This window comes from Tupaia chinensis, unplaced genomic scaffold (assembly GCF_000334495.1).
Source record: "Tupaia chinensis unplaced genomic scaffold, TupChi_1.0 Scaffold000392_1, whole genome shotgun sequence".
NCBI lineage: Eukaryota > Metazoa > Chordata > Mammalia > Scandentia > Tupaiidae > Tupaia > Tupaia belangeri.
In genome coordinates, this window is record NW_006159894.1 from 1,266,578 (window position 1) to 1,283,666 (window position 17,089).

At 43.6% G+C, this 17,089-nt stretch overlaps 1 protein-coding gene across 5 annotated transcripts in view; it reads right to left on the reverse strand.

The window, feature by feature from the left end:
• The window catches only part of TMEM50B (transmembrane protein 50B), a 49,003-nt gene that overhangs the window by 23,668 nt on the left and 8,246 nt on the right, over positions 1-17,089 (reverse strand). For 2 of the 5 annotated variants that reach the window (XM_006153885.3, XM_006153886.3), the window contains exon 2: positions 4,123-4,256. In XM_006153885.3, coding sequence (XP_006153947.1) covers positions 4,123-4,221 — 99 coding nt within the window. In that variant the 5' untranslated portion in view covers positions 4,222-4,256. Of the gene's footprint in view, positions 1-4,122; positions 4,260-6,849; positions 6,911-17,089 lie in introns of all 5 variants that reach the window. The other 3 variants (XM_006153882.3, XM_006153883.3, XM_014589914.2) reach the window with 2 other exon arrangements.

The following is a 17,089-nucleotide window of genomic DNA, read 5'->3' on the forward strand; positions in this document are numbered from 1 at the left end:
GAGAGAGAAAGAAAGAAATAGGTATTTCTGACAAGGTTTCATCATGTATAGTTCTTCTGTCCGAACCTCCCAGTTAGCTAAGATCACAGGCATGCGCAACCACACCCAGCCTGTTTAGGCAGGTCCAGGAACCAAACCCAGGTCTCCCATAGGACTTCTACCTCACACACCAGTGTCCTGCTACTTGAGTCACTGCAGCTGGGCTAACACGCCCAAGAACTTGGGTGAGCTATATGCTTACCAAGAGTCAGTTGTCAGGTCTCTAAAACTATTTGAGCTGCTACAGTTTTAATTATTAATTTAGTAAAATATTATAAAACTGACTGAATATGAGTTTGTAAAATGCAATGTTTTTATGTATACTAAGCTAAACAGACTTAAATAAGTAGACAAGCTGCTAAAGAATTTCTTAGACAAATTAAACGCAAGTGCAATGACCACCAGAGCAAGAATAAAGAGGGGCCAGAGGTACAGGTAAAACCTGATGCTTTGTGAGGCTGATCTACACAGAAAGGTTCCGGGTTCATGTCTAGAGACCTCCCTGAGTCCTCCAGGCACAAGAGTGTCTATGATATGGAGCTAGCTGAGCTGGGGGTAGATTGCAGCATCAAGACCCTGTTGGGGGGGGGAACCAGCAGTTAGCGTAATGGCTATGTCGCTGGACTCCCACGTAGTCGACCGCGGTTCGTGTCCCGGACCCGGTGGCTTAAAACTCACGCCGGGCACGTGTGCGTGCGTGCCCAAGATCCCGAGAGGAGAATGGAGGAGAAGGGATTGCGGCGTGACCATCCCCCCTGGGGGGTGATTTCTCGCTTTCTGTCTCTATGTCTCTCTCTGTCTGTTTGGCGAGCACACGCACCCTATAGCAAAAAAAACCTCTCCAAAAAAAAGAAAAAAAAGACCCTGTTGGGGGTACATTCTATTTTTCTTTCCATCTCTCTTGCTCATAGAAGAAAATAAACTTTAAAAAAATTAAAGGGCCAGCTTAGGACTTGGTGATTAAATAAGTTGCATACTACATGGCCAACTGCACAGTTCAAGTCTTGGACCAACTGGCTTTCTCAGAAACACATGAGGCTCATGTTTGTGCATGTCCAAAATCCCCAAAGAAGGGAAAATGGAGAAGGAACTGCAGAATGAACATTCTCTATCAGGGGTGCTTTCTCTCTCTGTCTCTCCAGAAAGTGCACATGTCCTCTAGCAAATTAAAAAAAAAAAAAAAAAAACTATGGGACCAGCAGATGGGGTAATGGTTATGTAATGGTTATGTCTGGACTCCCACAGAGTCAACCATGGTTTGAGTCCCAGACCCAGAGGCTTAAAATTCATGCTGGGCATGTGTGCGTGCGTGCTCAAAATCCCAAGAGGAGAATTTAGGAAAAGTGTGGCCAACCCCCTGGGAGGTGATTTCTCAGTCTCTGTCTCTGTCTCTCTGGTGAGCACATGCACCCTATAGCAAAAATCTCTCTCTTAAAAAAATGGGTCAGCAGGTAGTGTGGTGGTTAAGGCAATTGGATTCTCACATGGTCTACCACAGTTCAAGTCCTAGACCTGGTGGCTTGCTTTCTCACTTTCTCCATTTTTCTCTCTGTCCCCCTCAGGAAAGATAAAAGGGAGGGGGGAGGGGAAGGGAGAAAAAGGGAAGAGGAAGGGAGGGAAGAAAGGAAAGGGAAGGAAAGGAAAGGAGAAAAGGAAAGGAAGGAAGGAAGGAGAAAAAAGACAGAATGTTCAAAAAAATAATCCAAAAAAAAAAAAAAAAAAAAACAATGGGGCTGGCAGGTGGCATGTTGGTTAAGGCACCATACTCTCACATACCCAGCTGCAGTTCAAGTCCCAGACATGGCAATCTCTTTCCTTCTCTCTTTCTGTCTCTCTCTATTAAGTGCACATGCCCTATAGCAAACAAAATAATAATAATTAATTAATTAAAATAAATAATTATTTTTAGAAAATCTACACAAGTTCTGCATGCAGATTGCTTTGTAAGTATACTTAGCTTCTACTCTGCTTTTTGGTTTTTCTATTGAATTTCAGGTATAGAACTGTACATTAAAACAAATAAACTTTAAAAATGGAGACTTGGGGGATCAGCAGTAGGTGTAATGACTACATTGCTGGACTCCCATGTAGTCGACCGCGGTTCGAGTTCCAGACCCAGTGGCTTAAACGCACGCTGGGCACGCGTGCATACGTGCCCAAGATCCCAAGAGGAGAATGGAGGAGAAGGGACTGTGGCGTGGCCATCCCCCCTGGGGGGTGATTTCTCGCTTTCTGTCTCTCTGTCTCTATCTGTCTTTCTGGCAAGTAAGTGCACGTGCCCTATAGCAAAAACTTTTCCAGAAAAAAAAGGAGACTTGAAGGGGCTGAGGCAAGGGGATCATGACATCAAGACCCTATCTTAAGAAAAAAAAAAAATAGGGGGTCAGCACATGGCACAGAGGTTAAGGTACTGGATCCTGCATGGCCAACTGTGTAGTTTGCATTTTGGACCCAGCAGCTGTATCAGGTACATGGGATAAGAGAGGAGAAGGATCCTCACAACATTCTGCCAAAAATTTTTGTTTCTATGCTTGATACCTTTAGTAATAAAATTAAGGGAGAAAATTATTAAAAAACAACAACAACAACTAAGTAACCATTTCCCCTTCAAACTTAATCCCTGTAGGTCTCCCAGGGCTGCAACTGGAGAAATAGAGATGGGGTCTTAGCACAGCTACACTATAGGCTTCGCTTTCAACGGAAGCTTGAGGACAGCCTGCCAAATACACATCCTGACCTCCAGCCAGCACAACAATAATTTTTTTGTTTATCATATTCCTTTTTTATTTTTTTAAAGAGAGATTTTTGCTATAGGGCTCTCACCAGAGAGATAGAATGTGAGAAATCATCCCCAAGGGGGAATGGCCACATTCCAATCCTTTCTCTTCCATTTTCCTCTTGGGATCATGGGCACACATGCACATGTGCCTGGCATGAGTTTTAGGCTGCCCAGTCCAGGACTCGAACCATGGTAAACTCCATGGAGTCCAATGACGTTAACCATTACATCATCTGCTGATCCCCTATATTCTTTAAAAAAAAAAAAAAAAAAAACCTATTTAGAGGTATTCAGAATGTCAACAAAATACTGGAACTTATTTTTTCCAATTACAGAGTGGTATTCAGTTAACAGAACAATAATTTCATATAACCTGTATCAGAGAAAACAAAATGAAAAACTACCATCCCTATATAGAAGTAATTTGTGCTGTACACCAAGAAGAGCCTGCTTTAAATTTCCACATTAATTCACAACCCCGACACTGTACCAGGCAAGGCTAAGTGACTATGGAAAATACCACTAGGACAGGGCTATCTAAAACACACATTTGATAATGTGCTAACTACACAAAAAAAGAGACTGTACACTTTAAAAACAAACCTTACATTTCACTTTTTTTCTTTAAACAAAGTGAGTGGTATACAGGGAGGCTACAAGCTTTATAGATGAAGGGAAAAACCATGCTAGAACAGGCTTATTTATCCTCCTCTTCCTCCTCTTCAGCTTCCTCCTCTTTCCCATCATCTTCCTCCTCTCCCATCATCTTCCTGCTTTTTAGCCTTTACCCTCCCTCTTTTGCTGTCAGGCTTTCCTGTAACTCAGTGTGCAGCAATATCTTTTCTGTATTTTTTCAAGAGATTTTTGCTGTAGGGCGTACGCACTTGCTGGAGAGACAGAGACAGACAGAGACAGAGACCGAAAGCCCCAGAGGGGTTGGCCATGCTACACTCCTTTCTCCTCCATTCTTCTCTCAGGATTTTGTGCACACACGCACCCACCATGATTTTTCAAGCCACCAAGTCCAGGACTTAAATCACAGTCAGCCATGTGGGAGTCCAACGATGTAACTGCTATGCCATCTGCTGGCCCCAAGTTTAACAAATTTTTAAAGTCAAAGGATTCTGGAATCTGCCATGTCCTGTTTCAAAACAGTATCTAGAACGTTGACAATTATCTACGTAAAACAATAGAGAAGTAAATATTTCTGGTAGACTACAGTATTAACAGTTCTAGACAATCAGTATTAATTTCCATAGCAAAAGATGAGGCATAAACGCCACCATCCAGGCTCTTCCACTTACCAACACACCTGCCACCACAGAAGCCACAGCGTTTCTTCTCTCACTCCAGTCAATACATTCACATTCTGGCCAGCGGAAATTGTCTAGGAAGCCTGCCATTTTCACTCCTTAGCATGGATTTTTCATTAAATACCCTACTGAACAAAGGAAAAGACAAAGAAGAATGAATCAACCTAAGGAAATGTTTTTAAGAACTGAATGCATCAAGACAGTCAGATGGCATGGTGGTTAAGATGCTTGGCTCCCACACAGCTGGCTGCTTGATTCAAGTCCTGGACCCAGTGGCCTAAAAAACACACATGGGAGGGCTGGTGGATGGTGTGGTGGTTAAGGTGCTGAACTCCCACATGGCTGACTGTGGTTCGAGTCCTAGACCTGGTGGCTTACCTTCTTGCTTTCTCTTTCTCTCTCGCTTTCTGGTCAAATTAAAAATAGTATTAAAAAATAAAATTAAACAATCTTTTAAATCAAAAAAATAAAAATAAAATAACATGCCAGGTGTGTGTGTGTGCACAAACAAGACCAAAATTACAAGAGGAGAATATAGAGAAGGGACTACAGTATGGTGATCTCCCTTCCGGGGGGTGGGGGAGGTGTGTGTTTTCCCTCTCTCTGGCAAGCTCTATGGCAAAATTAAAAACTGAAAACAACTTATTCATTTTTTAAAAAATTATTTACTTAATTCCATTAATAATTATTTTTTAATTTGACCAGAGAGAAACAGAGAGAGAGAGAGAGAGAGAAGGAAAGCGAGAAAGCAAGTTGCCAGGTCCAGGACTTGAACCATGGATAGACAAGTAGGAATCTATCACTCCAATACCACTTGCCAGTCCCTTTATTCCTTTCTTAAAGTTTTATTTTTTTCTAAAGTGGGGGGAGAGGAGAGAAGATGGTATTTTCTTTTTTTTGAGAGGTTTTTGCCATAGGGTGTGTGCGCTCGCCAGACAGAGAGAGACAGAGAGACAGAAAGTGAGAAATCACTACCTCCACCACCACCACCACCCCGAGGGGGGATGGCCACGCTGCAATCCCTTCTCCTCCATTCTCCTCTTGGGATCTTGGGCACGCACGCACACGCGCCCAGCGTGAGTTTAAGCCACCGGGTCCGGGACTCGAACCACGGTTGACTACATGGTAGTCCAGTGACATAGCCATTATGCTAACTGCTGGTCCCTGGTTTGTCAGTTTTGATTACCTTTTTTTTTGAGAGGTTTATGCTGTAGGGCGCGTGCGCTCGCCAGACAGAGAGAGACAGAGAGACAGAAAGTGAGAAATCACCCCCTGGGGGGATGGCCACGCCGCAAACCCTTCTCCTCCATTCTCCTCTTGGTATCTTGGGCATGCACGCACACGCGCCCAACATGAATTTTAAGCCATGGGGTCCAGGATGTGAACCGCGGTCAACTACATGGGAGTCCAGCGACATAGCCATTACGCTAACTGCTGGTCCCCGAGAAGATGGTATTTTTGACAAGGTCTTACCATGTCACCAACTTCCTGCCCCAGCATCCCACCTAGCTAGGACCACAAGCACACGCTACCACATCTGGTCTGTTTAGACTGGGCTGGAAATCAAATTGTGATGTGACCATGCCCTGCTGGGGTGGGAGGCAGCTCTCTCATGCACCTGTGGATGCCCTCTGGTAATTAAAAAAAAATAGAGGATCGCTTGGCTGTGGTGGAGCAAGTAGGAGGGTGCTAGTGAGTGGTAGCACAAGTATTACAGGACACAAGTTGCCAGGAATAACTGAAGCAAGTTTGATAAAGGAAAAATTAAACTGAGCTAGGTTTTGAAGCATGGCATTTTTAAAATTATTTATTTAATTTTATTTATTTATTTTAATTTGACCAGACACACACACACACACACACACACACACACGGTGGCAAGGGAGGAAGGGAGAAAGCAAGACACCAGGTTCAGGACTCGAACTGTGGTCAGCTCTCGGAATGTCCAGTGCCTTAACCAACATGCCACACGCTGGTCCCAAAGCATGACTGTTTTTGAAATTAAAAAAAAGGAAAAAATGGGGCTGGCAGGTGGCAGGGGTGATTAAGGACACTGGACTCCCACATGGCCATCTGTGGTTCAAGTCCCAGACCTGGTGACTTGCTTTCTGACTTTCCCTCTCTTGCTCTGTCCCTCTCTGTTCAAATTAAAAATAAATTAAAAAATAAAGTTAAATAGGGACCAGCAGTTGGCATAATGGCTATGCTGCTGGACTCCCATGTAGTTAACCACAGTTCGAGTCCCGGACCCGGTGGTTTAAACTCAGGCCAAGCGCGTGTGCGTGGATGCCCAAGATCCCAAGAGGAGAGTGGAGGAGAAGGGATTGCAGCATGGCCATCCCCCACGAAGGGTGATTTCTCGATTGCTGTCTCTCTGTCTGTCTCTGTCTTTCCGGCATGTGCATGCACCCTATAGCAAAAACCTCTCCAAAAATTAAAAAAAGGTTAAATAAAATAATTCTTTTAAAATAAACAAATAAATAAAATATGTAAAATCATATAGGCCCAGAAGAGTATAGAGTAGTATTTTTATTTTTTTTAAGAGAGAGATTTTTGCTGTAGGGCGTAAGCTCTCACCAGAGAGACAGAAAGTGAGAAATCGCCCCCCGGGGTGATATAAGTATAATATAATGTACTATATTATATAATATACCATATCTACAATATATATTAATATAAGATATTAGCAACAGACAGCAAGGAGCTACGAGTGACTACCTGGCCTCTAGTGTCAGGTGCCCAATGGCTGGTAAGAGACCATTAATCAAAACAGGAACTGCTGGAAGAGAGAATGGGAGAATTAGTTTGGGCATAATGTAGTTGATATGACTGGAGGGCATTCAAATAGAACCACACAGAAGACAGCTGTGGGGAGCCAAGAAGGAGACTTGAGGAACATCCCAGACGGGACCGCTAGATGGAGACCAAGGTTATTGTCTGGACCTAACCTTGGGTGTCTGAACTGTTATGTGCTGAATGTTCCAAGTATTGTTACAACAACCTGATAAACTCAGCAAGGACCTTTTGAATTGCACGTTAAGAAAGCCAAATGTTTCTGTATAAAACAGAGCAATAAACTTAACTCGTGGCTGACCAGTATTGACTGGCAGTCCTCCCGTTGCCTAGAAACCTATCTGCGTAAGCAGACACGCCTATTCCTGAGCACATATAAGCTTGTCATACTTCCTGAATTAACAAGACTTGATCAGAACCTCGTCTTGTCTCCACTCTGTGTGTCTGTCCCTTCTCTCACTCCCTCCCTCAGGTGACTGTTTGACTGTCCTGCGGGTTGGGACAGACAGCTAAAATCTAAAGAGAAGTTTAAGACAGATACTGATTAGAGGTTCTTGGTAATTAAGCAGTAACTGAAGTCAAAAGGGCAGCTAAGGAATCTCAGGAAAAAATATGGAAGAGGACTGAATGATCAAACCAGTGTTTATCTCTTTCTCATTTCCTACATTCTTTGGCTTACTATGTGCCTGGCATTGGAGTACGCCCACATATATCATGGTATTTAAATCAGCACACAATTCCTCTAGAGCATGTGCTGAATATTTACTGAGCATCTCCTGCAAGCAAGGCATTGTGGTGAAAATAAAGATAAATAAAACTTGGCCCAGCCACTGTGGCACAGAGACTGTAATGCAAGTGCCCTGCAAGACTGGAAGCCATACTGCCAACCATGGGTTTAGATCCTGAGTCAGCCTGAAAATGTGCCAGGTATGTGGTCCAAGTGCCGAAGAGTCTCAGAAGCTCGAGGGCTGGAGGAGGGGAATCACAGTGGGATGACACACTGTCAAGAATGATTTTTTCTCTCTCTTTCATATATATACACACACAGGTGCTGTCATTAAAAATAAATTTAGAGGCCAGCAGGTGGTGTAATCGTTATGATGCTGGACTCCCACATGACTGCAGGAGGTTCGATCCCAGACCCAGAAGCTTGAAACTCATACCAGGCCCATCCATGTGCATGCATACCCAAGATCCCAAAAGGAGAATAGAGGAGGAGGGATTGTGGAGTGGCCATTCTCCCTGGAGGGTGATTTATCACTGTCTCGCTATCTGTCTCTCTGACAACTGCAAGTGTCCTAAAGCAAAAATCTCTCTAAAAAACTTAATGATTTAAATGATGAATTTTCTTTTTCTATAATTATTTATTTTATTTTATTTATCCAATCATTTATTTTTTAATTTGACCAAAGAGAGACAGAGGATGAGAGTGAGAGAGAGAGAAAGTGAGAAAGCAAGCCACCAGATTCAGGACTCGAACCCTGGTTGGCCATGTGGGAGTGTCCAGTGCCTTAACCACCACGCCACCTGCTGGTCCCCATGAATTTTCTTTTTTTAAGAGAAATTTTTGCTATAGCGCATGTGGGCTTGCCAGAGAGACAGAGACAGAAAGCAAAAAGTCACCTGCTGGGGGCATGGCAATGCTACAATTCTTTCTACTCCAGTCTCCTCTTGAGATCTTGGGCACATATGCACACGTGTGTGCCTGGCTTGTGTTTCAAGCTGCCGGTTCAGGATTTGAACTGTGATCAACTACGTGGGAGCCCAGCTATGTAACCATTACGCCATCCGCTGGTCCTGATTAATTAATTATATTTAACTTAGCCCTCATCATCAGATTTAGATGCTTGCAGAGAAATCAATGAACACTTTTTAAAATTACTGTTTGTATGGGACCAGCAGATAGCATAATGGTTACATCACTGGATTTCCACATAGTTGTCCATGCTTCAAGTCCCAGACCTGGAGGCTTAAAACTCACGCCGGGTACGTGTGCATGCATGGCCAAGATCCTCCAGTATGGCCATCTCTCCTGGGGGGGTTTCTCGCTTTCTGTCTCTCTCTCTGTCTCTGTCTGGAAGTGCACACACCCTATAGCAAGAATCTCTCTAAAAACAAACAAAAAAATTACTGTTTGTATCATTGTAAAATTGTTTCATAAAATCGGTACAATAACAAAATATAAAATATAAATGTAATTCAAGATCTTAGGTGTACATAGCCAGAGCATAAAAAGTTGATCAAATGAAACAAAAAGAGAAACTCTATCTTCCCCATCATCATTATTACTACTATCAGCTATTAGTTATACAGGGTGCTTATAGATGCTAGGCTCTTTACAGTCTACCTTTCAGTTCTTGAAAATATTCTTTACAGTGACTGTCCCATTAAATCCTCACAAACACCCTAAGGCAGTTACAATTATTATCTCTATATTAGTAAAAAGGTTTACAGAATAGCTAACTTGCCAAGGTCATGCAAGGAAGAAAATTAGGTTTTCCATTGAAATTTAGATCTGATTTCTAAATCTGTGCTAATGACCACCACACTATATTCCTGCCCAAAATCACATTCGGTTTCACACCTTTTCCCTTGTCTCAGATTTCATGGGGAGAAATTATTGTTCCACTGCCTGTGATGATCGAAGCAAGAAGAGAAATAGCCCCGATTCGGAGGAACACTATGATCATTCAGACATAGAAGAAAGCAGTCCAGTAAGGTCTACGCTGGCCTTGAGGATTACCGTTCTTTCAAACCTTGCCAGCGGTGTCTGGAAAAGTTTTTTTTCTTCAGTTACCTATAAACCTAGTTTCTAGGTCCTCCATGTGAATGTTTTATAGGCCTTAGAATCCAACAACATGAATTATTCAGAGATCTAAGCACTTTTGGAAAAGACACCATACATATTTAATCTCAGGGAATGCTGACTTGCCTTCTAAATTATAAATCATATGTAACAAGAATGAAACTTATGGACTAGCTCTGTAACCTGGTGGTTAAGGCAGCAAGATCCCACATGGTTCTCTCTCTCTCTCTTTTTGGGAAAGTGTTTTGCTATAGGGCGCATGCGCTTGCCAGAAAGACAGAGACAGAGAGACAGAAAGCGAGAAATCACCCTCCAGGGGATGGCCACACTACCGCAGTCCTTTCTCCTCCACTCTCCTCTCGGGATCTTGGGCACACACACACACACACACGCCCAGTGTGAGTTTAAGCCACTGGGTCTGGGACTCGAACCGTGTCAACTAAATGGGAGTCCAGCAATGTAGCCATTACGACATCTGCTGGTCCCTCTCCTTTTTTTGAGAGATTTTTGCTACAGGGCATGTGCACTCACCAGAGTGACAGAGATAGACAGAGAGACAAAAGGCAAGAAATCACCGTCCAAGAGGGGACGGTCACACCGCAATCCCTTCTCCTCCATTATCCTCTCGGGATTTTGGGCACACATGCCCAACATGAGTTTAAGCCTCCAGGTCTAGGACTCGAACCATGGTCGACTACATGGGAGCCCAGTGATGTAATCATTATGCCATCTGCTGGTCCCTCATATATTAAAATTCTAATCTCCGGGGCCAGCAGGTGGTGTGGTGGTTAAGGCACTGGATACTCCTACATGACCGACCATGGTTCAAGTCCTGGACCTCGTGGCTTGCTTTCTCACTTCCCTTCTCTCTCTCTCTGTGTCTCTCTCTAATTGAATTAAAATAAATAAATAAATAAATAAAATAAGTAAATAATTCTCTTTTTTTTTTAAGAATTATTTAACTTTTATTTATTTATTTATTTTAATTTGACCAGAGAGGGACAGAGAGAGAGAGAAAAAACAAGCCACCAGATCCAGAACTCGAACCACACTGGGAGTCCAGCGTCCTTAACCACCATGCCACCTGCTGGCCCCAAAAGTAAATAAATAATTCTTAAAAAAAATAATAATTTTGGGGCCAGCAGTTAGCGTAATGGCTATATCACTAGCCTCCCACATAGTTACCGCGGTTTGCATCCCAGACCCAGTGGCTTAAAACTCACGCCGGGCGCGTGTGCGTGCCTGCCCAAGATCCGAAGAGGAGAATGGAGGAGAAGGGATTGCGACGTGGCCATCCTCCCTGGGGGGTGATTTCTCGTTTTCTGTCTCTCTTGTCTGTCTGGAGAGTGCACGCGCCCTATAGCAAAAACCTCTCAAAAAAAAAATTTTTTTTAACCTCCATGACAGAGATTAAGAGGTGGACCCTTTGGAGGGGATTAGATCATAAAGATAGGGACTTCATGAATGGAATTACTACCCTTTTTAAAAGAGGCCTGAGAAGAGATCTCTCACTCCTGTCACTTGAGAACACATCTAGGCAGCTTTAGCAATGAATCAGAAGGCCCTGGGAACCAGCAGTTAGCATAATGGCTATGTTGCTGGACTCCCACGTAGTCGACCGCGGTTCGCGTCCTGGACCCGGTGGCTTAAAACTCACGCCGGGCGCGTGTGCGTGCATGCCCAAGATCCGGAGAGGAGAATGGAGGAGAAGGGATTGCGGCATGGCCATCCCCCCTGGGGGGTGATTTCTCGCTTTCTGTCTCTACGTCTCTCTCTGTCTGTCTGGTGAGCGCACGTGCCCTATAGCGAAAAACTCTCCAAAAAAAAAAAAAGAAGGCCCTCCCAAGACACCAAACCTGCCAGCACCTTGACCTTGGACTTCCCAGCCTCCAGTACCTGAAAAACTGAATTTCTGTTATTTACAAGCTGTCCAGTTTATGCTATTTGGTTATGGCAGTCTAAACAAACAAAAAACTGATACCAGAAGTGGGGTGCTACAGTAATGAATACGTAAAAATGTAGAAACAGCTTTAGTCATGAGTAATGAGTAGAAGCTGAGAGTTTTAGAGATGCATACTAGAAAAAGCCTATATTGGGCCAGCCAATGGCATGGTGGTTAAGGCAGCTAGATCCCACATGGCCAACAGCATAGTTCAAGTCTCATACCTGGCAGCTAGAAAAACACAGCAGGTGCCTATGCATGTGTACCCAAAGTCCCAAGAGAAGAAGAGAAAGAATTACAGCAAGGCCATCCCCCACAGGAGGTGTTTTTTCACTTTCTGTTTCTTTATGTCTCCAGCAAATGCATGCATCTTATAGCAATTTTTTTTAAAGCTGACATTGCCATGAAAGGACAGTGAAGAGTAATTCTGTAAAGACTCAAAGGAGGAGAGTGTAGAGAGAACGCCTCAATCTTCTTAGAGAATAACTAAGTGGTGTGAATAGAATGTTGGTAGAAATATGAACACTGGGTTGACTCTGTGGCCTGGTCATTAAGGGAGCTGGATCCTACATGGTTTGCTACTGGTTCAAATTCCAGTTCCAACAGCTTGCAAAACACACCAGGCATATATGCATTAGTGCCCAAAATCCTGATGAGAAGAAGAAATGGTGACTGGGCCAGCAGGTGGCATGGTGGTTAAGGGTGCTGGACTTCCACATGGCTGACCGCAGTTCGAGTCCAGGACGCGGCACTTTGCTTTCTCTCTCTTTCTCTCTCTCTCTCTGTGTTCCTCTCTGGTCAAAATAAAATAAAATAAATAAATAAAGATAAAATAAAATAATTCTTTTAAAAAAAAAGAAATGGTGACAAGATTGTGGCGTGACCATGTCCTATGGGGGGGGGGTTGTAGTTTCTTTCTCCCTCTCTTTGTACCCTCCAACAAATTTTTTTAAAAAGGAAGAAATATGAACACCAAAGATCATTTTAATGATGTTTCAGACAGATGAGAACATGTCAGGGGATGATGGAAGATTCCCCTAATACAATGATGGAAGATTATAATAAAGTAACAAAGAACTCAGCTGAACTACTAATACATTCATGTTCTAGGTTTTTGGGGAAGGTGTAACTTGTGAGCACTGAATGTGGGTATTTGGCTGAGAATTTTTTTTTTTCCAGAGAGATTTTTGCTATAGGGCACATGTGCTCACCAAAGAGACAGACAGAAAGAGGAAATTACCTCCCAAAGGGTTTGGCCACACCACAATCCCTTCTCCATTCTCCTTTCGGGATTTTGGGCATGCACGCACATGCACCTGGCATGAGTTTTAAGGCACGAGTTGAACCGTGGTCGACTACATGGGAGTCTAGCAACATAACCAACACGCCATCTGCTGGTGCCAGCTGAAGAAATTTCTAAACAAAGTGTTCAAGGGTGGCTTGGCTTCTCCTGAATGCTTGTGGCAAAATGCAAGAAAACAAAAATGACTTAAAGATGGAATTGCTCATCAAGAGAAGAACTTGAGGCCAGCTGTAGCAGGCAGATGGTGTGGTGGTTGGGAATGCTAGACTCCCACACGGCCAACTACAGTCTGAGTCCCAACCTGGTGGCTTGCTTCCTCCCTTTTGCTCTCTAGTCATTTCTTTTAAAGTAACAATAATATTAAATAATTTTTTTTAAAAAAAGAACTTGAGGCCAGCCATTGACATAGTGTTAACAATGCTTTGCAATACTAGACCCACATGAGTTCACGTCCTGGCCTCATACATATCAAGTGTGCACAAGCTCATGATTCTGGCTAGCTGAGGCTAGGGGTGGATCATGGTAGACCATGTTGATAGTGCCTGTGTGTGTCTGTATCTCTCTTGCTAAAGGGAGAAATAAAGAAATAAACTTAAAGGCCAGCCAAGTGGCATGGAGGTTAAGGCAGCTAGATTCCATATAGCTGACTATGCAGTTCAAGTCCTGGACCTAGTGGCTTAAAAAACACACTAGGAGTGTGTGTGCGTGTGTGTGTGTGTGCCTCCAAAATCCCAAGAGAATGGAGGAGATAGGATTATGCCGTGGCCATCCCTTCAGGGGATTTCTCACTTTACCTCTCTCTTTCCAATGGCACATGCCCTATGGCCAATTAAAAAAAGAAGGAAAAGGAGGAAGGGAGGAAGAAAGGGGGAAGAGAAAGAAACAAACAAACTTGAAAAAAAAAAGAGGGCTGGCTCCAGGCTCTGGTGTTGAGGCAGCCAGATCCCACACAGCTGACTATACAGTTCAAGTCCCTCACCTTGCAACTTGAAAAATGCACCAGATACTTATGCTTGCATGCCCAGAATCCCAAGAGGAGGGTGAGATGGAGGACAAGACCGTGGCATAACCATTCCCCAAGAGGCATAACTTCTCTCCCAGTCTGTCTCTCTCTGGCAAGCACATGCCCTCTGGTAACAACAACAACAAAAAAGGTTGAAATAAATAGAAAGGCAGAGTGACAGGTTGCGTAGTGGTTAAGGCACTGGACTCCCACGTGGCCAATCGAGGTTTGAGTCCCGTGCCTAGGGGCTTGCTTCCTCTCTCTCTCTGGTCAAACTGAATAATAATTAACAAAATTAAATTAATATTTTTAAAAAAGGCATACTATCATGAATTGCCACATAAATGCAGGTGACAGTTATATAACAGTTGATTCCAGTCACAGCAAAATTTCACTCATTCTCCAAGAATATTTTTACCAGCCGGGGCTCCACTTAGTCAACTCTGCATCCTCTAGAACTGCTCAGTAAATGTCCTACTCCCCAGTTCAGAAAGACTGGATCTAGAGTCTCGGCTTTCAGCCCATACGGTGAAAAGAGTACCCTGCTGGCAGGCAGTACTGGGAAAGCAAAGGCATTAAGATGTGCTCGAAAAAGGCCTACAGTAAGGATATTTCTAGGGACCTGCAGATGGTGTAACGGTTACGTTGCTGGACCCCACAGAGTCGACCATGGTTTGAGTCCCAGACCCGTCAGCTTAAAACTCACGCCTGACGTGTGTACATGCATGCCTGGAATTCCAAGAGGAGAATTAAGGAAAAAGGACTGCGGCGTGGCCATTCCCCCGGGAGGTCATGTCTCACTTTATATCTGTCTGTCTCTCCAGCAAGCACACTTACCCTATAGCAAAAATTTCTCTCAAAAAGAATATTTCTAAAGGGCTCAAAGGAAGTAGACGCCATGAAGTACCAAGGAATACTGTTCAGCATCAGCCACCACAGAGGCAGCTGAAAACATGGGCTTTGGGTTAGCACTGACCTGGGGTCTCTCCTACATTTAGCCTCTTCCCAGCTGGGCCTACTGGGATAGATTTGTTTATCTACTCCAGTCCTCCTGGAATAGCTGCTATTGCGAGGCACTTCTGGAGCTCTGAATCTCCCAGGCCTATGGTCTCCCAATGTGTACACTGGGCAATGGCAGCAGTCCCTTGGAAAGTGAGAATTAATGAGAAGAGAGTACACACGTGAGTACTCCATCCTGTCACACCACGAAAGAGACAGCTGACATAATATGCCTGCTTTGTAAAGAGCATTCTGTCCCTGACCGCACCTTTACTCTCAGGTAAGAAAACTTAAACTAATTCTGGGTGAGGATGGGAGACTATACCTAACCATCTCATTTTGCTCTTTCCTGAAGCCCCACTAACATTACAATAAAGGACGTTTTTAAAAATTCATCAATTCTTAGTGGTAAGAAGAATAGAACAAGAGACAAGAGCAAGAAAAGTTAAAAAGCTAAAAGTCAGGGGGCCAACAGGTAGTGTGAGGATTAAGGTGTTGGACTTCCACATAGCTGACCATGATTTGAGTCCTGGACCTGGAGACTTGCTTTATCTCTGTCTCTCTGATCAAACTGAAGAATAATTAATAAAAAATAAAATTAAGTGAAGAATTTTTTTTTTTTTGGAGAGATTTTTTCGCTATAGGGTGCGTGCGCTTGCTTGCCAGACAGACAGAGAAAAACATAGAGACAGAAAGCGAGAAATCACCCCCCGGGGGGGATGGTCACGCCGCAATCCTGTCTCCTCCATTCTCCTCTCGGGATCCTGGGCACACACGCACATGCGCCCGGCGTGAGTTTTAAGCCACCGGGTCCGGGACGCGAACCGCAGTCGACTACATGGGAGTCCAGCAACATAGCCATTACGCTAACTGCTGGTTCCCAATAATTATTTTTTTTAAAAAAATTTTAAAGCTAGAAGTTGGGCCAGCAGGTGGCATGGTGGTTAAGAACCCCAGATTCCCACATGGTCAACCACAGTTCGAGTCCTGGACCTGGCAGCTTTCTCTCTCACTCTGTCTCTCTCTGGTCAAATTCAAATAAATGAATAAATAAAGTTAAATAAAATAATTTATTTTTTTAAAAAAGGGGGGACCATCATATTGCATTATGGGTACGTCACTGGACTCCCATGTAGTCGACCGTGGTTTGACTTGTGGACCCGGTGGCTTAAACTCACACCGGGCGCATGTGTGTGTGTGCCCAAGATCCCAAGAGGAGAATGGAGGAGAAGGGATTGTGGTGTGGCCATCCCCCCTGGGGGGTGATTTCTCGCTTTATGTCTCTCTGTCTCTCTCTTTCTGGCGAGCGCACGCACCCCATAGCAAAAAACCTCTCCAAAAAAAAGAAAAACTAGTCAAATGGACGATGAGAAAGACTTCACACATTGAAAAAAATACAAATTTGAAGGCAGAGTGAAGAAAGCTTAGAACCAAGCCAGTAAAGGCTGGGGGAAGCAGGTGGATCCCAGATGCTGTCCCTGTCCTCTTTGTGGTGCTGGCAACTGTCCTCCCCTATTTGGACAGAAGTCTGTAGCTCTTCCCTATTTCTGTGTTCTGGGAATCAGACACAACAGAAGATGTGGGCATCATACTGAAACTGGACATAGGGAACTGATGCTGAATGAAGAAAGTCTCAGCCTCTGCTCTGGCTCTAGAGGCACAGAAGATCCTTTCTTTGCAGGCAGGAAAACTCTTCTCTGGGTAATCTGACAAGCTTGAGACAAAATATTAAAAATATTGGTATCGGGTCTCCTCCAACCCAACAGACAACCCAGCTAGATCACTGTGCAGTGAAACACACTTGATAAACATCATCCACACTGCTAGAGTGTCAATCATCCTCTTAGTTCCCTTGCGGTTTTTTTTTTATTTTATTTTATTTGTTTTTGCTAGAGGGCATGTTCGCTTGCCAGAGAGACACAAAGAAATAAAAAGGAAGAGGTAGAAAGCAATCACCACAATCCCTTCTCCTTCATTTCTCCAGTCTTTTAGGACTTTGGAGACACACATACTTGCCCAGGATATTGTTTTAAAATAATTATTTATTTAATTTTATTTATTTATTATTATTATTCAATTTGACCAGAGAGAGAGAGAAGGAAAGTAAGAAAA